At 39.5% G+C, this 27,602-nt stretch overlaps 1 protein-coding gene across 1 annotated transcript in view; it reads left to right on the forward strand.

The window, feature by feature from the left end:
* The window catches only part of CIT (citron rho-interacting serine/threonine kinase), an 839,833-nt gene that overhangs the window by 416,369 nt on the left and 395,862 nt on the right, over positions 1–27,602 (forward strand). The window contains exons 21-22 of the mRNA XM_053702064.1: positions 16,402–16,518; positions 16,661–16,770. Coding sequence (XP_053558039.1) covers positions 16,402–16,518; positions 16,661–16,770 — 227 coding nt within the window. The remainder of the gene's footprint in view (positions 1–16,401; positions 16,519–16,660; positions 16,771–27,602) is intronic.

Here is a 27,602-nt window from a genome sequence, read left to right on the forward strand (position 1 = left end):
AAATAAAAAATTATGTTCCAAAAAGGAGAAATTGGTTTAGACACTGGATATATCCTGACTAAGCCTGAACATAGCCTAAATGTAAAGATATATAGCTATTTCCCTGTGGTATGAAATTAAGAAAGCCGAAATATGACTCTTAAAAGAGTTAGCAGATAAGTCATTATTCGAGCCGATTTGCACAAAGAATAATTCTTAGAATTTAAAAAGAATGCTAAAACTCTTGTTTTCATAGAAGGAAATAAATAACTTTCCAAATAATTTAAGACATTTTAATTGTAACAGGCTTTATGGTTTGAAATAAGGATACAACATCAAATAAACGTAAAATAGATATTCAATATCTAATCCACCAAGGTGAGACTTGAGATCTTGATGATTGGAGAAAGCTTAACATCAGTATCAGATTCTAAAGCCAAGTTCTGCGGTGCATGACTGGAGCAGTCAGATTTGTTTAGAATGCTCTATTCCATTCGAATTATGACTCTTGGAAGCAGAAGTCATCAGGTCTTTGTCTGGAAGACCTCATTGTTCCACCCTCTAGTAGAAAACTACATGTGAATGGGATTGCCTACTAAGGAATACTGCTTCCCAGATTTCCTTCCTGTGATGGGAAAAATAGAGCATTTTTCTGTGACCAATCAAAAACCTAATGTACTGCAAGTTCACCCTTGATGAACAATGTTTGAATGAAAACTAGGATAAGTTTCTCCTATCAGAAAAGAAGAACTCTAAAGGGACCTAAAGATTGCACGTCCAAGATAAATATTGGTAATCTTGCCTGCTGAGGAAATCAAACTCCCTGTTCTCTCCTAGACCCTCAGACTGATCCCCAATCCAAGAAAATGGCGTCTGCAGACATTATATTCCAAGTTGGTGGAATAAAAGACTCCCACAGTAAAATAGTTTGGAAAACTATCCAACAGGACAGAGATTGCTTTACTGAAGAATGTCATAGGATTCTGTGAGCTAGTTGAGTGAAACTTTTTGCACCATTGTTGAAGAATGCAAAGTAGAAGTGGTCTTATGAAATCATGCAAAAGGAAGAACACTTGATGCTGCAATCATCAGACCTAACATTTCCATTCATTGAGCTACAGATGGAATGGAAATTTTAGTGTATTTCTGAACAAACTAACTGTTACTTTGATCATCCACAGAGTCTTCTGAGATTTGATCAAATTGTAACACCAAAGAGCAAACACAACTGCCAATCCAACTAGAGTGTGTGCTAAAGAAAAGCAGCTTTTAATATGTTAAATTAAAAACAATATATACATCACAATACTATATGCATTTATATACAATCGATGGTTCAGAACAAAAAGTTTTTTCAGAACAAAAAGTTAAAGGCAAATGGATTACTAGTATCAGTTCATTAGTAGTTTGTCTGTTAATCCAAAAGTACTAAGATCAGAACAGATTAGTTCATGGTTAATTCCAGGAGTAGAGAGTGATAACTTATGTTATATATGTTTCAAAGAATTTACCGCTTACACCTCAGTCTTGCCTAATTTAGTTTATTTAGTATATTTGGGGTACCTATGGCTTGGTCCTTGAGTCAGCTTTTACTGTTAATAGCACCCCACTTGGGGCGTGGTTGGATATCCGACTGCTACAGAAACAATGCTTGCTGAAAAAGGTCTTTCAGTGCATGGTTACTAATTTCATATCATATAGTTCCTGAATGTACTATCTGGAATAGCATTGCGTTTTGCTTCAGTGAATAGCAACATCCACCACTGGAAACATTTCCCAAAGCTCTACATTAGAAGCCAGAAAAGGAAACACCTTATTAAATTTAGAGGATGAATTAAGAGAAAAGACCAGGCTTTATTTTAAAAAGAGCCTCAGAAACAGGGAAAAATACTCTTGTGACTTAGCAGAAGGTTTAAAAAATAATATCAAGTTGTTTGGAAGGTTTTCCGCAGATTTTTTTGATTCCTAAAGTACATAGTGCCTCTCCGAACAAAGAACTAAGATGTTCAAGCACAAACATCATAGAGGTAGATTCTGTGTCCTGATCATTAAAAATCAACAACGCCTGATCATCATAAAAAAACTCACCTTAAGAAAAAACAACCTGAGTCTGAAAACTTTAAGGGCATCCTAATGTGTTCTGGTCTCTGATTGTGCAGAATAACCTGATAATGTAACTTTAGGTTGACTTTCAGACTTAGAACTTTTGCACATACTTGGTTGAGGCATAGCAGCCACTGCTGCAGAGCGCACAAACCTTTAAATCCTGTAAAATAGAAAATAAAATTGTGCATACTTGGAGGGGGCATAGCCATCACAACTACAGAGAGCACAAACCTTTAATTCTTGGAGCAAAATCTGAAGAACTTCCTTTTATTGAAGAAACAGAGGGAGGACAAGTTCCTTTAGAGGCAGTAGAAGAATTAGACTGTTAGAAATGCCTCATGAGATCCATATTATATTTTTTTTACTGTACATACATGTAACAACAGTAAATAAAATGTTTGGGAAACAATATAACTGGGACCTTATAAAATAAAGTCTGAGACATGTGAAACAGACAAGCTTGGGCTAAAAGTATTAAAGCAAAACAGAATAGCATAATCTTAACCACATTTTTAACAAATGCATAATAAATAGACAATGCATAAGCACTTAGTTTGAATTTCACATGAATAGTAGATTTTTTTTATTTTCCTTCCCATCGTATCAATAGATAGCCATAAGCTAATCATAAAATGCATATATATTCTATATATATATATATATATATATATATATATATATATATATATAATGCATATATTATGTGAATATTGCACATGCCCAGTTGTGTAAAATTGTGTTTAATTTTGACTTTAGTAGTCCTTAAAGGGAAAACCACCTTGTGTTAAAGTAAATAATAATAATGCACTGCATTAAAATGTAGCCCAGCAAAATACTTTATAAAAATATTTTACCCTTAAGTAATGAGACATTTGAAAAATTGCAGTTGCACTCAGCAACAATGGAGCAGTTGAGGAATTTCAAAAGAGAAAGGTAAATAGCCCAGTTACTAACTGTGACTGCTGTACTAATTCAGTGCACAAAAAAACATACAATACACAAAGAGAATCCCCCTTGCACTGGCAAATAGTTAAATCCCTATTAATATTTATATAACAGAGTATACGGTTGCATTGAGACAAATGTCCCAGGTTAATTAGCTGAATAGAAATAGCCGCTATTACCACATAATGAAGTTTCCATAATTACCAGACAAAGAAAACAATGTCTATGTAATAAAGGTAGAATTTGGCTGTTATATGTGTATGTCCCCTGGCTATTATTGACTACAAAATTAGTGTACCTGCTAATAGCCTGTGGGCTATGTGAGTTCAAGAAGTGGCTGCACTTCAAATGCACCCAATGTACTGTACGTAGTGGCTGCAGAAAATACTGTTTCCGGTATAGAGCCCATCCAGTGCTGTGTACGTTACAGCTGAGGATCTATCTAAGGAGTATATTGATTACAAAACAGGAGGAGGCTAGGTGACCGGTCCCTATAACACCTGTCTAACTCACTTAGTTATTTTATCACTACCCAATACTCCAATATCCCCTCTGTCTCTCAGTAGCTGCTGTGTGGAATATGGGCCTCAAATCGGTCTGAGGACCCCTCTCAACAAAGAATCTGGAGCACCTCAATTCTTCACCTTCCTTCTATGCAGGCAAATAAAAGACTAGAAAAGTAAAGAGGTGGGAGGGATTAATTGCGCTTAGAGCTTTGAGAATATTTCTTTCATGTAATTAGCAAGAGTCCATGAGCTAGTGACGTATGGGATATACATTCCTACCAGGAGGGGCAAAGTTTCCCAAACCTCAAAATGCCTATAAATACACCCCTCACCACACCCACAATTCAGTTTTACAAACTTTGCCTCCGATGGAGGTGGTGAAGTAAGTTTGTGCTAGATTCTACGTTGATATGCGCTCCGCAGCAAGTTGGAGCCCGGTTTTCCTCTCAGCGTGCAGTGAATGTCAGAGGGATGTGAGGAGAGTATTGCCTATTTGAATGCAGTGATCTCCTTCTAAGGGGTCTATTTCATAGGTTCTCTGTTATCGGTCGTAGAGATTCATCTCTTACCTCCCTTTGCAGATCGACGATATACTCTTATATATACCATTACCTCTGCTGATTCTCGTTTCAGTACTGGTTTGGCTATCTGCTACATGTAGATGAGTGTCCTGGGGTAAGTAAGTCTTATTTTCTGTGACACTCCAAGCTATGGTTGGGCACTTTGTTTATAAAGTTCTAAATATATGTATTCAAACATTTATTTGCCTTGACTCAGAATGTTCAACTTTCCTTATTTTCAGACAGTCAGTTTCATATTTGGGATAATGCATTTTGATTTGACCATTTTTTCTTACCTTAAAATTTGACTTTTTCCCTGTGGGCTGTTAGGTTCGCGGGGGCTGAAAATGCTTCATTTTATTGCGTCATTCTTGGCGCGGACTTTTTTGGCGCAAAAATTCTATTTCCGTTTCCGGCGTCATACGTGTCGCCGGAAGTTGCGTCATTCTTTGACGTTATTTCGCGCCAAAAATGTCGGCGTTCCGGATGTGGCGTCATTTTTGGCGCCAAAAAAGCATTTAGGCGCCAAATAATGTGGGCGTCTTATTTGGCGCGAAAAAATATGGGCGTCACTTTTGTCTCCACATTATTTAAGTCTCATTTTTTATTGCTTCTGGTTGCTAGAAGCTTGTTCTTTGGCATTCTTTCCCATTCCTGAAACTGTCATTTAAGGAATTTGATCAATTTTGCTTTATATGTTGTTTTTTCTCTTACATATTGCAAGATGTCTCACGTTGCATCTGAGCCAGAAGATACTACAGGAAAATCGCTGTCAAGTGCTGAATCTACCAAAGCTAAGTGTGTCTGCTGTAAACTTTTGGTAGCTATTTCTCCAGCTGTTGTTTGTATTGATTGTCATGACAAACTTGTTAAAGCAGATAATATTTCCTTTAGTAAAGTACCATTGCCTGTTGCAGTTCCCTCAACATCTAAGGTGCAGAATGTTCCTGATAATATAAGAGATTTTGTTTCTGAATCCATAAAGAAGGCTATGTCTGTTATTTCTCCTTCTAGTAAACGTAAAAAATCTTTTAAAACTTCTCTCCCTACAGATGAATTTTTAAATGAACATCATCATTCTGATTCTGATGACTCCTCTGGTTCAGAGGATTCTGTCTCTGAGGTTGATGCTGATAAATCTTCATATTTATTTAAAATGGAATTTATTCGTTCTTTACTTAAAGAAGTTCTAATTGCTTTAGAAATAGAGGATTCTGGTCCTCTTGATACTAATTCTAAACGTTTAGATAAGGTATTTAAAGCTCCTGTGGTTATTCCAGAAGTTTTTCCTGTTCCTAATGCTATTTCTGCAGTAATTTCCAAAGAATGGGATAATTTGGGTAATTCATTTACTCCTTCTAAACGTTTTAAGCAATTATATCCTGTGCCGTCTGACAGATTAGAATTTTGGGACAAGATCCCTAAAGTTGATGGGGCTATTTCTACCCTTGCTAAACGTACTACTATTCCTACGTCAGATGGTACTTCGTTTAAGGATCCTCTAGATAGGAAAATTGAGTCCTTTCTAAGAAAAGCTTATCTGTGTTCAGGTAATCTTCTTAGACCTGCTATATCTTTGGCTGATGTTGCTGCAGCTTCAACTTTTTGGTTGGAAACTTTAGCGCAACAAGTAACACATCGTGATTCTCATGATATTATTATTCTTCTTCAGCATGCTAATAATTTTGTCTGTGATGCCATTTTTGATATTATCAGAGTTGATGTCAGGTTTATGTCTCTAGCTATTTTAGCTAGAAGAGCTTTATGGCTTAAAACTTGGAATGCTGATATGGCTTCTAAATCAACTTTACTTTCCATTTCTTTCCAGGGTAACAAATTATTTGGTTCTCAGTTGGATTCCATTATTTCAACTGTTACTGGTGGGAAAGGAACTTTTTTACCACAGGATAAAAAATCTAAAGGTAAAAACAGGGCTAATAATCGTTTTCGTTCCTTTCGTTTCAACAAAGAACAAAAGCCTGAATCCTTCATCCTCAGGAGCAGTTTCAGTTTGGAGACCATCTCCAGTCTGGAATAAATCCAAGCCTGCTAGAAAGGCAAAGCCTGCTTCTAAGTCCACATGAAGGTGCGGCCCTCATTCCAGCTCAGCTGGTAGGGGGCAGGTTACGTTTTTTCAAGGAAATTTGGATCAATTCTGTTCACAATCTTTGGATTCAGAGCATTGTTTCAGAAGGGTACAGAATTGGTTTCAAGTTGAGACCTCCTGCAAAGAGATTTTTTCTTTCCCGTGTCCCAGTAAATCCAGTAAAAGCTCAAGCATTTCTGAAATGTGTTTCAGATCTAGAGTTGACTGGAGTAATTATGCCAGTTCCAGTTCCGGAACAGGGGATGGGGTTTTATTCAAATCTCTTCATTGTACCAAAGAAGGAGAATTCTTTCAGACCAGTTCTGGATCTAAAAATATTGAATCGTTATGTAAGGATACCAACGTTCAAGATGGTAACTGTAAGGACTATCTTACCTTTTGTTCAGCAAGGGAATTATATGTCCACGATAGATTTACAGGATGCATATCTGCATATTCCGATTCATCCAGATCATTATCAGTTCCTGAGATTCTCGTTTCTGGACAAGCATTACCAATTTGTGGCTCTGCCGTTTGGCCTAGCTACAGCTCCAAGAATTTTTACAAAGGTTCTCGGTGCCCTGCTGTCTGTAATCAGAGAACAGGGTATTGTGGTATTTCCTTATTTGGACGATATCTTGGTACTTGCTCAGTCTTTACATTTAGCAGAATCTCATACGAATCGACTTGTGTTGTTTCTTCAAGATCATGGTTGGAGGATCAATTTACCAAAAAGTTCTTTGATTCCTCAGACAAGGGTAACCTTTCTGGGTTTCCAGATGGATTCAGTGTCCATGACTCTGTCTTTAACAGACAAGAGACGTCTAAAGTTGATTACAGCTTGTCGAAACCTTCAGTCACAATCATTCCCTTCGGTAGCCTTATGCATGGAAATTCTAGGTCTTATGACTGCTGCATCGGACGCGATCCCCTTTGCTCGTTTTCACATGCGACCTCTTCAGCTCTGTATGCTGAAGCAATGGTGCAAGGATTACACGAAGATATCTCAATTAATATCTTTAAAACCGATTGTTCGACACTCTCTAACATGGTGGACAGATCACCATCGTTTAATTCAGGGGGCTTCTTTTGTGCTTCCGACCTGGACTGTAATTTCAACAGATGCAAGTCTCACAGGTTGGGGAGCTGTGTGGGGATCTCTGACGGCACAAGGAGTTTGGGAATTTCAGGAGGTGAGATTACCGATCAATATTTTGGAACTCCGTGCAATTTTCAGAGCTCTTCAGTTTTGGCCTCTTCTGAAGAGAGAATCGTTCATTTGTTTTCAGACAGACAATGTCACAACTGTGGCATACATCAATCATCAAGGAGGGACTCACAGTCCTCTGGCTATGAAAGAAGTATCTCGAATCTTGGTTTGGGCGGAATCCAGCTCCTGTCTAATCTCTGCGGTTCATATCCCAGGTGTACACAATTGGGAAGCGGATTATCTCAGTCGCCAAACGTTGCATCCGGGCGAATGGTCTCTTCACCCAGAGGTATTTCTTCAGATTGTTCAAATGTGGGAACTTCCAGAAATAGATCTGATGGCGTCCCATCTAAACAAGAAACTTCCCAGGTATCTGTCCAGATCCCGGGATCCTCAGGCGGAGGCAGTGGATGCATTATCACTTCCTTGGAAGTATCATCCTGCCTATATCTTTCCGCCTCTAGTTCTTCTTCCAAGAGTAATCTCCAAGATTCTGAAGGAATGCTCGTTTGTTCTGCTGGTAGCTCCGGCATGGCCTCACAGGTTTTGGTATGCGGATCTTGTCCAGATGGCCTCTTGCCAACCGTGGACTCTTCCGTTAAGACCAGACCTTCTGTCACAAGGCCCTTTTTTCCATCAGGATCTGAAATCCTTAAATTTAAAGGTATGGAGATTGAACGCTTGATTCTTGGTCAAAGAGGTTTCTCTGACTCCGTGATTAATACTATGTTACAGGCTCGTAAATCTGTATCTCGAGAGATATATTATAGAGTCTGGAAGACGTATATTTCTTGGTGTCTTTCTCATCATTTTTCTTGGCATTCTTTTAGAATACCGAGAATTTTACAGTTTTTTCAGGATGGTTTAGATAAGGGTTTGTCCGCAAGTTCTTTGAAAGGACAAATCTCTGCTCTTTCTGTTCTTTTTCACAGAAAGATTGCTATTCTTCCTGATATTCATTGTTTTGTACAAGCTTTGGTTCGTATAAAACCTGTCATTAAGTCAATTTCTCCTCCTTGGAGTTTGAATTTGGTTCTGGGAGCTCTTCAAGCTCCTCCGTTTGAACCTATGCATTCTTTGGACATTAAATTACTTTCTTGGAAAGTTTTGTTCCTTTTGGCCATCTCTTCTGCTAGAAGAGTTTCTGAATTATCTGCTCTTTCTTGTGAGTCTCCTTTTCTGATTTTTCATCAGGATAAGGCGGTGTTGCGAACTTCTTTTGAATTTTTACCTAAAGTTGTGAATTCCAACAACATTAGTAGAGAAATTGTGGTTCCTTCATTATGTCCTAATCCTAAGAATTCTAAGGAGAAATCGTTGCATTCTTTGGATGTTGTTAGAGCTTTGAAATATTATGTTGAAGCTACGAAATCTTTTCGTAAGACTTCTAGTCTATTTGTTATCTTTTCCGGTTCTAGGAAAGGCCAGAAAGCTTCTGCCATTTCTTTGGCATCTTGGTTGAAATCTTTAATTCATCTTGCCTATGTTGAGTCGGGTAAAATTCCGCCTCAGAGAATTACAGCTCATTCTACTAGGTCAGTATCTACTTCCTGGGCGTTTAGGAATGAAGCTTCGGTTGACCAGATCTGCAAAGCAGCAACTTGGTCCTCTTTGCATACTTTTACTAAATTCTACCATTTTGATGTATTTTCTTCTTCTGAAGCAGTTTTTGGTAGAAAAGTACTTCAGGCAACGGTTTCAGTTTGAATCTTCTGCTTATGTTTTTCGTTAAACTTTATTTTGGGTGTGGATTATTTTCAGCAGGAATTGGCTGTCTTTATTTTATCCCTCCCTCTCTAGTGACTCTTGTGTGGAAAGATCCACATCTTGGGTAGTCATTATCCCATACGTCACTAGCTCATGGACTCTTGCTAATTACATGAAAGAAAACATAATTTATGTAAGAACTTACCTGATAAATTCATTTCTTTCATATTAGCAAGAGTCCATGAGGCCCGCCCTTTTTTTGTGGTGGTTATGATTTTGTATAAAGCACAATTATTCCAATTCCTTATTTTATATGCTTTCGCACTTTTTTATCACCCCACTTCTTGGCTATTCGTTAAACTGAATTGTGGGTGTGGTGAGGGGTGTATTTATAGGCATTTTGAGGTTTGGGAAACTTTGCCCCTCCTGGTAGGAATGTATATCCCATACGTCACTAGCTCATGGACTCTTGCTAATATGAAAGAAATGAATTTATCAGGTAAGTTCTTACATAAATTATGTTTTCTCCAACATAGGTGTGTCCGGTCCACGGCGTCATCCTTACTTGTGGGATATTCTCTTCCCCAACAGGAAATGGCAAAGAGCCCAGCAAAGCTGGTCACATGATCCCTCCTAGGCTCCGCCTTCCCCAGTCATTCTCTTTGCCGTTGTACAGGCAACATCTCCACGGAGATGGCTTAGAGTTTTTTGGTGTTTAACTGTAGTTTTTATTATTCAATCAAGAGTTTGTTATTTTAAAATAGTGCTGGTATGTACTATTTACTCTGAAACAGAAAAGAGATGAAGATTTCTGTTTGTAAGAGGAAAATGATTTTAGCAACCGTTACTAAAATCGATGGCTGTTTCCACACAGGACTGTTGAGAGGAATTAACTTCAGTTGGGGGAAACAGTGAGCAGACTTTTGCTGCTTGAGGTATGACACATTTCTAACAAGACGATGTAATGCTGGAAGCTGTCATTTTCCCTATGGGATCCGGTAAGCCATTTTTATTACATAAAGAAAAAAAGGGCTTCACAAGGGCTTTTAAGACTGTAGACATTTTCTGGGCTAAAACGATTGATATATAAGCATATTTTATACTTCATAGCTTTGAGGAATTATTTTATTCTTGGGAATTATGTAAAATAACCGGCAGGCACTGTATTGGACACCTTATTCTCTAGGGGCTTTCCCTAATCATAGGCAGAGCCTCATTTTCGCGCCTCTATTGCGCACTTGTTTTTGGGAAGCATGACATGCAGATGCATGTGTGAGGAGCTCTGATACATAGAAAAGACTTTCTGAAGGCGTCATTTGGTATCGTATTCCCCTTTGGGCTTGGTTGGGTCTCAGCAAAGCAGATACCAGGGACTGTAAAGGGGTTAAATATAAAAACGGCTCCGGTTCCGTTATTTTAAGGGTTAAAGCTTTCAAATTTGGTGTGCAATACTTTTAAGGCTTTAAGACACTGTGGTGAAATTTTGGTGAATTTTGAACAATTCCTTCATACTTTTTCACATTTGCAGTAATAAAGTGTGTTCAGTTTAAAATTTAAAGTGACAGTAACGGTTTTATTTTAAAACGTTTTTTGTACTTTGTTATCAAGTTTATGCCTGTTTAACATGTCTGAACTACCAGATAGACTGTGTTCTGTATGTGGGGAAGCCAAGGTTCCTTCTCATTTAAATAGATGTGATTTATGTGACACAAAATTTAGAGAAAATGATGCCCAAGATGATTCCTCAAGTGAAGGGAGTAAGCATGGTACTGCATCATCCCCTCCTTCGTCTACACCAGTCTTGCCCACACAGGAGGCCCCTAGTACATCTAGTGCGCCAATACTCCTTACTATGCAACCATTAACGGCTGTAATGGATAATTCTATCAAAAACATTTTAGCCAAAATGCCCACTTATCAGCGAAAGCGCGACTGCTCTGTTTTAGAAAATACTGAAGAGCATGAGGACGCTGATGATATTGGTTCTGAAGTGCCCCTACACCAGTCTGAGGGGGCCAGGGAGGTTTTGTCTGAGGGAGAAATTTCAGATTCAGGGAAAATTTCTCAACAAGCTGAACCTGATGTGATTACATTTAAATTTAAATTGGAACATCTCCGCGCCCTGCTTAAGGAGGTGTTATCTACTCTGGATGATTGTGAGAATTTGGTCATTCCAGAGAAATTATGTAAAATGGACAAGTTCCTAGAGGTCCCGGGGCCCCCCGAAGCTTTTCCTATACCCAAGCGGGTGGCGGACATTTTAAATAAAGAATGGGAAAGGCCCGGCATTCCTTTCGTCCCTCCCCCTATATTTAAGAAATTGTTTCCTATGGTCGACCCCAGAAAGGACTTATGGCAGACAGTCCCCAAGGTCGAGGGGGCGGTTTCTACTCTAAACAAACGCACCACTATACCCATAGAAGATAGTTGTGCTTTCAAAGATCCTATGGATAAAAAATTAGAGGGTTTGCTTAAAAAGATGTTTGTTCAGCAAGGTTACCTTCTACAACCAATTTCATGCATTGTTCCTGTCACTACAGCAGCGTGTTTCTGGTTCGATGAACTAGAAAAAGCGCTCAATAAAGATTCTTCTTATGAGGAGATTTTGGACAGAATTCATGCTCTCAAATTGGCTAACTCTTTCACCCTAGACGCCACTTTGCAATTGGCTAGATTAGCGGCGAAAAATTCTGGGTTTGCTATTGTGGCGCGCAGAGCGCTTTGGCTAAAATCTTGGTCAGCGGATGCGTCTTCCAAGAACAAATTGCTTAACATTCCTTTCAAGGGGAAAACGCTGTTTGGCCCTGACTTGAAAGAGATTATTTCTGATATCACTGGGGGCAAGGGCCACGCCCTTCCTCAGGATAGGTCTTTCAAGGCCAAAAATAAACCTAATTTTCGTCCCTTTCGCAGAAACGGACCAGCCCCAAGTGCTACGTCCTCTAAGCAAGAGGGTAATACTTCTCAAGCCAAGCCAGCCTGGAGGCCAATGCAAGGCTGGAACAAAGGTAAGCAGGCCAAGAAACCTGCCACTGCTACCAAGACAGCATGAGATGTTGGCCCCCGATCCGGGACCGGATCTGGTGGGGGGCAGACTCTCTCTCTTCGCTCAGGCTTGGGCAAGAGATGTTCTGGATCCTTGGGCGCTAGAAATAGTCTCCCAAGGTTATCTTCTGGAATTCAAGGGGCTTCCCCCAAGGGGGAGGTTCCACAGGTCTCAATTGTCTTCAGACCACATAAAAAAACAGGCATTCTTACATTGTGTAGAAGACCTGTTAAAAATGGGAGTGATTCATCCTGTTCCATTAGGAGAACAAGGGATGGGGTTCTACTCCAATCTGTTCGTAGTTCCCAAAAAAGAGGGAACATTCAGACCAATCTTAGATCTCAAGATCCTAAACAAGTTTCTCAAGGTTCCATCGTTCAAAATGGAAACCATTCGAACAATTCTTCCTTCCATCCAGGAAGGTCAATTCATGGCCACGGTGGATTTAAAGGATGCGTATCTACATATTCCTATCCACAAGGAACATCATCGGTTCCTAAGGTTCGCATTTCTGGACAAGCATTACCAGTTTGTGGCACTTCCGTTAGGATTAGCCACTGCTCCAAGAATTTTCACAAAGGTACTAGGGTCCCTTCTAGCGGTGCTAAGACCAAGGGGCATTGCAGTAGTACCTTACTTGGACGACATACTGATTCAAGCGTCGTCCCTTCCACAAGCAAAGGCTCACACGGACATTGTCCTGGCCTTTCTCAGATCTCACGGGTGGAAAGTGAACGTAGAAAAAAGTTCTCTATCTCCGTCAACAAGGGTTCCCTTCTTGGGAACAATAATAGACTCCTTAGAAATGAGGATTTTTCTGACAGAGGCCAGAAAATCAAAACTTCTAAACTCTTGTCAAATACTTCATTCTGTTCCTCTTCCTTCCATAGCGCAGTGCATGGAAGTAATAGGTTTGATGGTAGCGGCAATGGACATAGTTCCTTTTGCGCGAATTCATCTAAGACCATTACAACTGTGCATGCTCAGTCAGTGGAATGGGGACTATACAGACTTGTCTCCGACGATACAAGTAGATCAGAGGACCAGAGATTCACTCCGTTGGTGGCTGTCCCTGGACAACCTGTCACAGGGGATGAGCTTCCGCAGACCAGAGTGGGTCATTGTCACGACCGACGCCAGTCTGGTGGGCTGGGGCGTGGTCTGGGGACCCCTGAAAGCTCAGGGTCTTTGGTCTCGGGAAGAATCTCTTCTCCCGATAAATATTCTGGAACTGAGAGCGATATTCAATGCTCTCAAGGCTTGGCCTCAGCTTGCAAAGGCCAAGTTCATACGGTTTCAATCAGACAACATGACGACTGTTGCGTACATCAACCATCAGGGGGGAACAAGGAGTTCCCTGGCGATGGAAGAAGTGACCAAAATCATTCAATGGGCGGAGACTCACTCCTGCCACTTGTCTGCAATCCACATCCCAGGAGTGGAAAATTGGGAAGCGGATTTTCTGAGTCGTCAGACATTTCATCCGGGGGAGTGGGAACTCCATCCGGAAATCTTTGCCCAAATTACTCAATTGTGGGGCATTCCAGACATGGATCTGATGGCCTCTCGTCAGAACTTCAAGGTTCCTTGCTACGGGTCCAGATCCAGGGATCCCAAGGCGACTCTAGTAGATGCACTAGTAGCACCTTGGACCTTCAAACTAGCTTATGTATTCCCGCCGTTTCCTCTCATCCCCAGGCTGGTAGCCAGGATCAATCAGGAGAGGGCATCGGTGATCTTGATAGCTCCTGCGTGGCCACGCAGGACTTGGTATGCAGACCTGGTGAATATGTCATCGGCTCCACCATGGAAGCTACCTTTGAGACGAGACCTTCTTGTTCAAGGTCCGTTCGAACATCCGAATCTGGTCTCACTCCAACTGACTGCTTGGAGATTGAACGCTTGATCTTATCAAAGCGAGGGTTCTCAGATTCTGTCATTGATACTCTTGTTCAGGCCAGAAAGCCTGTAACTAGAAAAATCTACCACAAAATATGGAAAAAATATATCTGTTGGTGTGAATCTAAAGGATTCCCTTGGGACAAGGTAAAAATTCCTAAGATTCTATCCTTTCTTCAAGAAGGTTTGGAGAAAGGATTATCTGCAAGTTCTTTGAAGGGACAGATTTCTGCCTTGTCTGTGTTACTTCACAAAAAGCTGGCAGCTGTGCCAGATGTTCAAGCCTTTGTTCAGGCTCTGGTTAGAATCAAGCCTGTTTACAAACCTTTGACTCCTCCTTGGAGTCTCAATTTAGTTCTTTCAGTTCTTCAGGGGGTTCCGTTTGAACCCTTACATTCCGTTGATATTAAGTTATTATCTTGGAAAGTTTTGTTTTTGGTTGCAATTTCTTCTGCTAGAAGAGTTTCAGAATTATCTGCTCTGCAGTGTTCTCCTCCTTATCTGGTGTTCCATGCAGATAAGGTGGTTTTGCGTACTAAACCTGGTTTTCTTCCGAAAGTTGTTTCTAACAAAAACATTAACCAGGAGATAGTCGTGCCTTCTTTGTGTCCGAATCCAGTTTCAAAGAAGGAACGTTTGTTGCACCATTTGGATGTAGTTCGTGCTCTAAAATTCTATTTAGATGCTACAAAGGATTTTAGACAAACATCTTCCTTGTTTGTTGTTTATTCTGGTAAAAGGAGAGGTCAAAAAGCAACTTCTACCTCTCTCTCTTTTTGGATTAAAAGCATCATCAGATTGGCTTACGAGACTGCCGGACGGCAGCCTCCTGAAAGAATCACAGCTCATTCCACTAGGGCTGTGGCTTCCACATGGGCCTTCAAGAACGAGGCTTCTGTTGATCAGATATGTAAGGCAGCGACTTGGTCTTCACTGCACACTTTTACTAAATTTTACAAATTTGATACTTTTGCTTCTTCTGAGGCTATTTTTGGGAGAAAGGTTTTGCAAGCCGTGGTGCCTTCCATCTAGGTGACCTGATTTGCTCCCTCCCTTCATCCGTGTCCTAAAGCTTTGGTATTGGTTCCCACAAGTAAGGATGACGCCATGGACCGGACACACCTATGTTGGAGAAAACAGAATTTATGTTTACCTGATAAATTTCTTAATCAGGTCTGATAATTTATTTTCTTTAACTACAGTCACCACGGTATCATATGATTTCTCCTATGCAAATATTCCTCCTTTACGTCGGTCGAATGACTGGGGAAGGCGGAGCCTAGGAGGGATCATGTGACCAGCTTTGCTGGGCTCTTTGCCATTTCCTGTTGGGGAAGAGAATATCCCACAAGTAAGGATGACGCCGTGGACCGGACACACCGTTGGAGAAAGTAATTTATCAGGTAAACATAAATTCTGTTTTTCCTCCTAGTGGCCAGGAGTTGAATCCCATGAGTAATGGTTCGGGTACTCTCACCACTTTATATAAGAAAAATTCTTTACATTAAAACTAGTAGGCAATGTATGTTGCATACTGCAGTATTTATACATATTGCTTGTTAAAGACTACTCCCACAGCTGTCTGCTTGAAAGACTAACTGCCACAAGCCTGGCAAGAATAAACTAATGCTGTTTTAAAATATCTGCCTTCACACAAGAAAGGGAAAAATTGTCCTCTGTGCCCATTTATAGTTGTAGTTTAATTGTGATATAACAGAAGAACTTCACTTAGACTTATGCTTTCATTAAAGAGACATGAAACCCAAGTTGTTTCTTTCGTGATTCAGAAAGAATGTGTAACTTTTCAAAGTACTTCTATTAATTAAATTATTTTGTATCCTTTATAAAAAAAAAAAAAGATAAATAGGTAGGCTCAGGAGCCTCTGATTGGTGGCTATAGATATATGCCTTTAGTTATTCGTTCAACCAGTGTGTTCAGCAAGCTCCCAGTAGTGCGTTGCTGTGTTTTTAACAAAAGATTCCAAGAGAATGATGCAAATGAGGTAATAGAAGTAAATTGGAAAGTTGTTTAAATTTGGGTTCTCTATCTGAATCACAAAATAATTATATTTTTTGTTTATCCTTTTAGAAAAGGTTTGTTTATAATTCTTAATTACATGTTGTCTTACCACCTTTACATACCCTGGTGAGCTTTTCAGTGTAAATGCAATAAACCTAAAAAACAATAGTAAAGTAAAAAGAAACCGCTCCATAAAATGATATTTCAGCTTAAGTTTCAGCTCTCAGTGGGTGTCTCACCATTAAATCATTGTGTACTGTGCTTTTATAACTGACTTTTATGTTATTAGTTGTAACTGGCAATTACTGTTTTTGCTTTTTTTTTTTATTCCTTATAGAGCCTTGAAACTCAAATTAATAATGATCTTGCTGATAAACAATCACTTGAATTACTACGTACAAAACATGAAGAAGAAATTTGTGAAAAAAACTCAATTCTAAGTGAACAGAAGGCTGTAAGTGTCTAGATAATGTGGTTTCCTTACATATTTTTCTATCTTTTAAATAAATGCAATGTGAACAAGAATGATTCCATAGAACACATAGATCCAAAATGTATTATCAGGTTAGACTATTTGTAATTAATTCATTTTTCAGATGGTTAATGCCCTAGAGTCAAAGATCAAGTCCTTGGAGCAAAGACTAGCAGAATTGTCTGAGGCAAACAAATTGGCAGCAAATAGCAGTCTTTTTACACAAAGAAACATGTAAGTATTTAACATGATTGTTTTTGTTGCTAGGTTAGAATAAAAGCTTCTGGGTTGGATTTAAGGGACCATTCTAGGGTAAAATAAAATGTTCTGTGTTTAACCCTGGCTAAAGGCTTATGCTGCACCATATAAGGATACAACTGGTGGTTATGTATGTATGAACGTTCCTGACTGCCTAACCAGCTGTATTTAGAGTGGCACAGAATTTAATTTGGGGGTGTAGCGAGGATGGTGTGTTTAACCCCTCTTACAAAGTTTTTTTATCACAACCACCGCACTCCAGATACCGAGAGGAAAAGACGTTCAGAGAGGGGTTTGCAAACTCCTTTAAAAGAGTGTACTCAGCCATTATGAGCTCATCAATTCTCAATAATTTACATATTTACTTTTCACAACCCTATCACAATTAAGTGTGTAACATTCTTAGTAATTTGAAAACCTCCTTCAAATTCTATGCATTTTCTAAAATGTACTCAACAAATAATATTTCTTCCTGGTCTCAGATAAACACATTATATAGAAACAAGGGTACTTAGTGTATGTGTAATTGTAAAATGATAGTATCAGTCCTGTAAAAGTTCAGTGTAAATTCCAAATGCTGTATTCCAAACAGTACAACATGAACATTGTATGTAGTATAGTAAATGTTAATAGCTGTGCTACTCTGTAATACAATACTGCTCACTGCTGCTAAGGAAATCATTAAATCATTATTGTGCCACTTGCCCACATAATTGTTCTATTATAGATACACATGATCTTCCTTTCTCTTCCTTCAGTGTTAAGCTGAAACTAATAGTAGCTGACCTTGTTCATCTGTTATCAAACAGCAAAAGAATAGTGAATGTCTGCTCCATCCAAGGCCCTTGCTCGAGATGTTTTGTTTTTCTATTTAGTCTAATTTAGCCCTATTTATTCATTGCCCAACAGTAGTGATTCCCTCACCCTAACATATTGTCAGTGACTGTATTATTAACAGCATTGCTTAACAGTAGTGATTCCCTCACCCTAACATATTGTCAGTGACTGTGTTATTAACAGCATTGCCTAACTAGTGATTCCGTCACCCTAACATTCTGTCAGTGACTGTATTATTAACAGCATTGCTTAAAGGGACAGTCTAGTCAAAATTAAACTTTCATGATTCAAAAAGGGCAGGCAATTTTAAACAACTTTCCAATTGACTTTTATCATTAAATTTGCTTTGTTCCCTTGGTGGTATTTTTGAAAAGCTAAACCTAGGTAGGCTCACACTGATTTCTAAACCATTGAAAACCACCTCTTAGCTCAGAGCATTTTGAAAGTTTTTCACAGTTAGACAGTACTAGATCATGTGTGTCATATACAGTAGATAAACATTGTGCTCACTCCCGTGGAGTTATTTAGGAGTATGTACTGATTGGCTAAACTGCATGACTGTCAAAAGCACAGAGATAAGAGGGTAGTCTGCAGAGGCTTAGATACAAGGTTATCAAGTACCCCTAGCAGAAAGGGGTCTAGAGTACTATTCCAACCTTTTTGTGGTTCCAAAGAAGGAGGGCACGTTCCGGCCGATTCTGGACCTAAAGTGTTTAAACAAGTTTCTGAGTGTTCCATCATTCAAAATGGAAACGATCAGATCTATTCTGCCCCTAGTTCAAGAGGGACAGTTCATGACCACTGTAGACTTGAAGGACGCATTTCTGGACCAACACTTCCAGTTTGTGGCCCTTCCTTTTAGCCTGGCGACGGCCCTGAGGGTCTTTACGAAGGTTCTGGGGGCGCTGCTTGCAGTGGCCAGATCCAGGGGCATTGCGGTGGCACCTTACCTGGACGACATCCTAGTTCAGGCGCCGTCGCTTAGCCTCGCAGAGGATCATTCAAGGGCTCTTCTTCTTCTGCTCCAATCTCACGGGTGGAAGATCAACTAAGGAAAGAGTTCCCTGGGTCCCAGCAACAGGGTGGATTTCCTGGGTACTATAATAGACTCTTATGTCCATGAAGATATTTCTTTCATGTAATTAGCAAGAGTCCATGAGCTAGTGACGTAGGGGATATACATTCCTACCAGGAGGGGCAAAGTTTCCCAAACCTTAAAATGCCTATAAATACACCCCTCACCACACCCACAAATCAGTTTTACAAACTTTGCCTCCCATGGAGGTGGTGAAGTAAGTTTGTGCTAGATTCTTCGTTGATATGCGCTTCGCAGCAGGCTGGAGCCCGGTTTTCCTCTCAGTGTGCAGTGAATGTCAGAGGGATGTGAAGAGAGTATTGCCTATTTTAATTCAATGATCTCCTTCTACGGGGTCTATTTCATAGGTTCTCTGTTATCGGTCGTAGAGATTTATCTCTTACCTCCCTTTTCAGATCGACAATATACTCTTATATATACCATTACCTCTACTGATTCTCGTTTTAGTACTGGTTTGGCTTTCTGCTACATGTAGATGAGTGTCCTGGGGTAAGTAAGTCTTATTTTTGTGAAACTCTAAACACATATATTTAGAACTTTATATAAAAGTGCCCAACCATAGCTTAAACATTTATTTGCCTTGATTCAGGATGTTCAACATTCCTTATTTCAGACAGTCAGTTTCATTATTTGGGATAATGCATTTGAATAATCAATTTTTTATTACCTTAAAAATTTGACTTTTCTCCTGTGGGCTGTTAGGCTTGCGGGGGCTGAAAATGCTTCATTTTATTGCGTCATTCTTGGCGTGGACTTTTTTGGCGCAAAATTTTTCTTGTTATTTCCGGCGTCATACTTGTCGCCGGAAGTTGCGTAATTTTTTTGACGTTTTTGCGCCAAAAATGTCGGCGTTACCGGATGTGGCGTCATTTTTGGCGCTTAAAGCATTTAGGCGCCAAATAATGTGGGCGTCTTTTTTGGCGCTAAAAATATGGGCGTCATTATCGTCTCCACATTATTTAAGTCTCATTGTTTATTTGCTTCTGGTTGCTAGAAGCTTGTTCATTGGCTTTTTTTCCCATTCCTGAAACTGTCTTTTAAGGAATTTGATCAATTTTGCTTTATATGTTGTTTTTTCTATTACATATTGCAAGATGTCTCAGATTGACCCTGAATCAGAAGATACTTCTGGAAAATTGCTGCCTGATGCTGGATCTACCAAAGTTAAGTGTATTTGTTGTAAACTTGTGGTATCTGTTCCTCCGGCTGTTGTTTGTAATGAATGTCATGACAAACTTGTTAATGCAGATAATATTTCCTTTAGTAATGTTCCATTACCTGTTGCAGTTCCATCAACATCTAATATTCAGGGTGTTCCTGTTAACATAAGAGATTTTGTTTCTAAATCTATTAAAAAGGCTATGTCTGTTATTCCTCCTTCTAGTAAACGTAAAAGGTCTTTTAAAACTTCTCATTTTTCAGATGAATTTTTAAATGAACATCATCATTCTGATTCTGATTATGATTCCTCTGGTTCAGAGGATTCTGTTTCAGAGGTTGATACTGATAAATCTTCATATTTATTTAAAATGGAATTTATTCGTTCCTTGCTTAAAGAAGTTTTAATTGCATTAGAAATAGAGGAATCTGGTCCTCCTGATATTAAATCTAAACGTTTGAATACGGTTTTTAAATCTCCTCTAGTTATTCCAGAGGTCTTTCCTGTCCCTGATACTATTTCTGAAGTAATTTCCAGGGAATGGAATAATTTGGGTAATTAATTTACTCCTTCAAAACGATTTAAGCAATTATATCCTGTGCCATCTGACAGATTAGAGTTTTGGGACAAAATCCCTAAGGTTGATGGGGCTATCTCTACTCTTGCTAAACGTACTACTATTCCTACGGCAGATAGTACTTCCTTTAAGGTTCCTTTAGATAGGAAAATTGAATCCTTTCTAAGAAAAGCTTACTTATGTTCAGGTAATCTTCTTAGACCTGCTATATCTTTAGCGGATGTTGCTGCAGCTTCAACTTTCTGGTTGGAAGCTTTAGCGCAACAAGTAACAGATCATAATTCCCATAGCATTGTTAATCTTCTTCAACATGCTAATAATTTTATTTGTGATGCCATCTTTGATATCATTAGGGTTGATGTCAGGTATATGTCTTTAGCTATTTTAGCTAGAAGAGCTTTATGGCTTAAAACTTGGAATGCTGATATGTCTTCTAAGTCAACTTTGCTTTCCCTTTCTTTCCAGGGTAATAGATTATTTGGTTCACAGTTGGATTCTATTATTTCAACTGTTACTGGGGGGAAAGGAACTTTTTTACCACAGGATAAAAAATCTAAAGGTAAATTTAGGTCTACTAATCGTTTTCGTTCCTTTCGTCACAATAAGGAACAAAAGCCTGATCCTTCCCCTACAGGAGCGGTATCAGTTTGGAAACCATCTCCAGTCTGGAATAAATCCAAGCCTTTTAGAAAGCCAAAGCCAGCTCCCAAGTCAACATGAAGGTGCGGCCCTCATTCCAGCCCAGCTGGTAGGGGGCAGAGTACGATTTTTCAAAGAAATTTGGATCAATTCGATTCACAATCTTTGGATTCAGAACATTGTTTCTCAAGGCTACAGAATATGCTTCAAGATAAGGCCTCCTGCAAGAAGATTTTTTCTTTCCCGTGTCCCAGTAAATCCAGTAAAGGCTCAAGCATTTCTGAAATGTGTTTCAGATCTAGAGTTGGCTGGAGTAATTATGCCAGTTCCAGTTCTGGAACCGGGGCTGGGGTTTTACTCAAATATCTTCATTGTACCAAAGAAAGAGAATTCCTTCAGACCAGTTCTGGATTTAAAAATATTGAATCGTTATGTAAGGATACCAACATTCAAAATGGTAACTATAAGGACTATTCTGCCTTTTGTTCAGCAAGGGCATTATATGTCCACAATAGATTTACAGGATGCATATCTGCATATTCCGATTCATCCAGATCACTATCAGTTTCTGAGATTCTCTTTCCTAGACAAGCATTACCAGTTTGTGGCTCTGCCGTTTGGCCTAGCAACAGCTCCAAGGATTTTTACAAAGGTTCTCGGTGCCCTTCTATCTGTAATCAGAGAACAGGGTATTGTGGTATTTCCTTATTTGGACGATATCTTGGTACTTGCTCAGTCTTCACATTTAGCAGGATCTCATACGAATCGACTTGTATTGTTTCTTCGAGAACATGGTTGGAGGATCAATTTACCAAAGAGTTCATTGATTCCTCAGACAAGGGTAACCTTTTTAGGTTTCCAGATAGATTCAGTGTCCATGACTCTGTCTCTGACGGACAAGAGACGTCTGAAATTGGTTTCAGCTTGTCGAAACCTTCAGTCTCAATCATTCCCTTCGGTAGCCTTATGCATGGAAATTCTAGGTCTTATGACTGCTGCATCGGACGCAATCCCCTTTGCTTGTTTTCACATGCGACCTCTTCAGCTCTGTATGCTGAACCAGTGGTGCAGGGATTATACAAAGATATCTCAATTAATATCTTTAAAACCGATTGTACGACACTCTCTGACGTGGTGACAGACCACCATCGTTTAGTTCAGGGGGCTTCTTTTGTTCTTCCGACCTGTACTGTGATTTCAACAGATGCAAGTCTGACAGGTTGGGGAGCTGTTTGGGGGTCTCTGACAGCACAAGGGGTTTGGGAATCTCAGGAGGCGAGATTACCAATCAACATTTTGGAACTCCGTGCAATTTTCAGAGCTCTTCAGTCGTGGCCTCTTCTAAAGAGAGAGTCGTTCATTTGTTTTCAGACGGACAATGTCACAACCGTGGCATATGTCAATCATCAAGGAGGGACTCACAGTCCTCTGGCTATGAAAGAAGTATCTTGAATACTGGTATGGGCGGAATCCAGCTCCTGTCTAATTTCTGCGGTTCATATCCCAGGTATAGACAATTGGGAAGCGGATTATCTCAGTCGCCAAACGTTACATCCGGGCGAATGGTCTCTTCACCCAGAGGTATTTCTTCAGATTGTTCAAATGTGGGGACTTCCAGAAATAAATCTGATGGCTTCTCATCTAAACAAGAAACTTCCCAGGTATCTGTCCAGATCCAGGGATCCTCAGGCGGAAGCAGTGGATGCATTGTCACTTCCTTGGAAGTATCATCCTGCCTATATCTTTCCGCCTCTAGTTCTTCTTCCAAGAGTGATTTCCAAGATTCTAAAGGATCGTTCGTTTGTTCTGCTGGTGGCTTCAGCATGGCCTCACAGGTTTTGGTATGCGGATCTTGTCCGGATGGCTACTTGCCACCCGTGGACTCTTCCGTTAAGACCAGACCTTCTATCGCAAGGTCCTTTTTTCCATCAGGATCTCAAATCCTTAAATTTGAAGGTATGGAGATTGAACGCTTGATTCTCAGTCATAGAGGTTTCTCTGACTCCGTAATTAATACTATGTTACAGGCTCGTAAATCTGTATCTAGGAAGATATATTATCGATTCTGGAAGACTTACATTTCTTGGTTTTCTTCTCATCATTTTTCTTGGCATTCTTTTAGAATTCCTAGAATTTTACAGTTTCTTCAGGATGGTTTGGATAAAGGTTTGTCTGCAAGTTCCTTGAAAGGACAAATCTCTGCTCTTTCTGTTCTTTTTCACAGAAAGATTGCTAGTCTTCCTGATATTCATTGTTTTGTACAGGCTTTGGTTCGTATAAAACCTGTTATTAAGTCAATTTCTCCTCCTTGGAGTTTGAATTTGGTTCTGGGGGCTCTTCAAGCTACTCCGTTTGAACCTATGCATTCGCTGGATATTAAATTACTTTCTTGGAAAGTTTAGTTTCTTTTGGCCATCTCTTCTGCTAGAAGGGTTTCTGAATTATCTGCTCTGTCTTGTGAGTCTCCTTATCTGATTTTTCATCAGGATAAGGCTGTGTTGCGAACTTCATTTAAATGTTTGCCTAAGGTTGTGAATTCTAACAACATTAGTAGAGAAATTGTGGTTCCTTCATTGTGTCCTAAACCTAAGAATTCTAAGGAAAGATCGTTGCATTCTTTGGATGTAGTTAGAGCTTTGAAATATTATGTTGAAGCTACTAAAGATTTCCGAAAGACTTCTAGTCTATTTGTTATCTTTTCTGGTTCTAGGAAAGGTCAGAAGGCTTCTGCCATTTCCTTAGCATCTTGGTTAAAGTCTTTGATTCATCATGCTTATGTTGAGTCGGGTAGAACTCCGCCTCAAAGGATTACAGCTCATTCGACTAGGTCAGTCTCTACTTCCTGGGCATTTAAGAATGAAGCTTCAGTTGATCAGATTTGCAAAGCAGCAACTTGGTCTTCTTTGCATACTTTTACTAAATTCTACCATTTTGATGTGTTTTCATCTTCTGAAGCAGTTTTTGGTAGAAAAGTACTTCAGGCAGCTGTTTCAGTTTGATTCTTCTGCTTATAATTTCAGTTTTTTTCATTATAAGATTTAAACTTTGTTTTGGGTGTGGATTATTTTTCAGCTGAATTGGCTGTCTTTATTTTATCCCTCCCTCTCTAGTGACTCTTGCGTGGAAGATCCACATCTTGGGTATTCATTATCCCATACGTCACTAGCTCATGGACTCTTGCTAATTACATGAAAGAAAACATAATTTATGTAAGAACTTACCTGATAAATTCATTTCTTTCATATTAGCAAGAGTCCATGAGGCCCACCCTTTTTTTGTGGTGGTTATGATTTTTTTGTATAAAGCACAATTATTCCAATTCCTTATTTTTTTATGCTTTTTCACTTTTTTCTTATCACCCCACTTCTTGGCTATTCGTTAATCTGATTTGTGGGTGTGGTGAGGGGTGTATTTATAGGCATTTTAAGGTTTGGGAAACTTTGCCCCTCCTGGTAGGAATGTATATCCCATACGTCACTAGCTCATGGACTCTTGCTAACATGAAAGAAATGAATTTATCAGGTAAGTTCTTACATAAATTATGTTTTCTCACAAATCAGCGACGTAAGAAGCTTGCGTTCACCTGTCTTGCCCTTCAGTTCTCCACAAACCCGTCGGTGGCTCAATGTATGGAGGTGATAGGTCTCCCGGTGTCAAGCATAGATGTCATCCCATTCGCCAGGTTCTATCTCAGACCTCTTCAATTGTGCATGTTGAGACAGTGGAATGGCTATCATTCAGATCTATCACAGCAGATTTCCATGGATGCTTGGACTCGGAACTCCCTCTCTTGGTGGATCCGTCCAGAGCAACTGTCCATGGGGACATCCTTCTTGAGACCGTCCTGGGAGATTGGGACCATGGACGCCAGGATGGGGGGCTGTTTGGGGGTATATCAAGCAAGAAACCAGCACACTGAGATGGAATGCATGTCACCACAGGGCCACTGCTCCATGTCCCACAATATCTCAAAAAGGTGACAGCATAAATAACCATTTAAGGAAGACAAAAAACAGGCGGCGTTTCGGGAAGTTATCCCTTATTCATGCCATGCCAAACAATCATTTCACACACCTTTATATACCTGTACACCACTAGGTGGCGATAAAGGTTAACTAACCCTTTCACAATTCAAGTTATACACAGTAATACAATCAAAACGACAACATTTCATATTCTGCTTAAGGCTTGCAAAATAACATTTGACTTTCAAATAACCACTTATATATAAACTTTATGCATTTGCAAAGATACCTTGTATATCTATAAAAAAATGGACAGATCCCAATCTTTATTCATACCTTTAGAGGTAATGGTCCCCAACTCATAAATCCAAAAGGATTCTTTTTGCTTCAGCAGTAATTCCCTATCACCACCTCTGCGTGGTAGAACTATATGGTCTATAATCTGAAATTTGAGCTGGCTAATTGAATGGCCAGTTGTCAAAAAGTGGTATGCAAGGGGGGCTTTCAAATTATTAGTACGTATATTGCTTTTATGCTCAATTATACGAAATCTGGCACTACGGGTAGACTCACCTATATAAACCCTCCCACAAGGACATTTAACCATATAGATAATGAAAGTGGTAGGACAAGTGTAGTAACCCTTAATGTCATATTTTTTTCCCAGTATGAGGATGATAAACAACAGAACCGTTTGTCATGTTGCTGCAACATGAGCAACCCAGACATGGAAAACATCCATTATTTTTTGAAGAATTGAATCTCATTTTTGATGTAATATTAGAACCCACATCAGCTTTAACTAATTTCTTTTATAAATTTACACCTTTCTTATATGCAGGCATAGGATATTTCTGAAAATCAATAATATTAGGGTTACAATTGGATAATATATTCCAATGCTTTCTGATAATACGCTGAATTGCATAGCTTTGAGCATTATACTTGGAAACAAATATTACTCTAGGGTCTTGAGTAATACTTTCCTTCTTATTTAAACTCGGTTTCAGGAGTACATCCCTGGGAATAGATTTAACAATATTTCTCCAACATAGGTGTGTCCGGTCCACGGCGTCATCCTTACTTGTGGATTTTCTCTTCCCCAACAGGAAATGGCAAAGAGCCCAGCAAAGCTGGTCACATGATCCCTCCTAGGCTCCGCCTACCCCAGTCATTCTCTTTGCCGTTGTACAGGCAACATCTCCACGGAGATGGCTTAGAGTTTTTTAGTGTTTAACTGTAGTTTTTATTATTCAATCAAGAGTTTGTTATTTTAAAATAGTGCTGGTATGTACTATTTACTCAGAAACAGAAAAGAGATGAAGATTTCTGTTTGTATGAGGAAAATGATTTTAGCAACCGTTACTAAAATCCATGGCTGTTCCACACAGGACTGTTGAGAGGAATTAACTTCAGTTGGGGGAACAGTGAGCAGTCTCTTGCTGCTTGAGGTATGACACATTCTAACAAGACGATGTAATGCTGGAAGCTGTCATTTTCCCTATGGGATCCGGTAAGCCATGTTTATTAAGATAGTAAATAAGGGCTTCACAAGGGCTTATTAAGACTGTAGACTTTTTCTGGGCTAAATCGATTCATTATTAACACATATTTAGCCTTGAGGAATCATTTAATCTGGGTATTTTGATAAGATTATATCGGCAGGCACTTTTTTAGACACCTTATTCTTTAGGGGCTTTCCCAAATCATAGGCAGAGCCTCATTTTCGCGCCGGTGTTGCGCACTTGTTTTTGAGAGGCATGACATGCAGTCGCATGTGTGAGGAGCTCTGATACATAGAAAAGACTTTCTGAAGGCGTCATTTGGTATCGTATTCCCCTTTGGGCTTGGTTGGGTCTCAGCAAAGCAGATACCAGGGACTGTAAAGGGGTTAAAGTTAAAAACGGCTCCGGTTCCGTTATTTTAAGGGTTAAAGCTTCCAAATTTGGTGTGCAATACTTTTAAGGCTTTAAGACACTGTGGTGAAATTTTGGTGAATTTTGAACAATTCCTTCATATTTTTTCGCAATTGCAGTAATAAAGTGTGTTCAGTTTAAAATTTAAAGTGACAGTAACGGTTTTATTTTAAAACGTTTTTTGTACTTTGTTATCAAGTTTATGCCTGTTTAACATGTCTGAACTACCAGATAGACTGTGTTCTGAATGTGGGGAAGCCAGAGTTCCTTCTCATTTAAATAAATGTGATTTATGTGACAATGACAATGATGCCCAAGATGATTCCTCAAGTGAGGGGAGTAAGCATGGTACGGCATCATTCCCTCCTTCGTCTACACGAGTCTTGCCCACTCAGGAGGCCCCTAGTACATCTAGCGCGCCAATACTCCTTACTATGCAACAATTAACGGCTGTAATGGATAATTCTGTCAAAAACATTTTAGCCAAAATGCACACTTATCAGCGTAAGCGCGACTGCTCTGTTTTAGATACTGAAGAGCATGACGACGCTGATAATAATGGTTCTGAAGGGCCCCTAAACCAGTCTGATGGGGCCAGGGAGGTTTTGTCTGAGGGAGA

Source organism: Bombina bombina, chromosome 2 (genome assembly GCF_027579735.1).
Source record: "Bombina bombina isolate aBomBom1 chromosome 2, aBomBom1.pri, whole genome shotgun sequence".
Taxonomy (NCBI): Eukaryota; Metazoa; Chordata; class Amphibia; order Anura; family Bombinatoridae; genus Bombina; species Bombina bombina.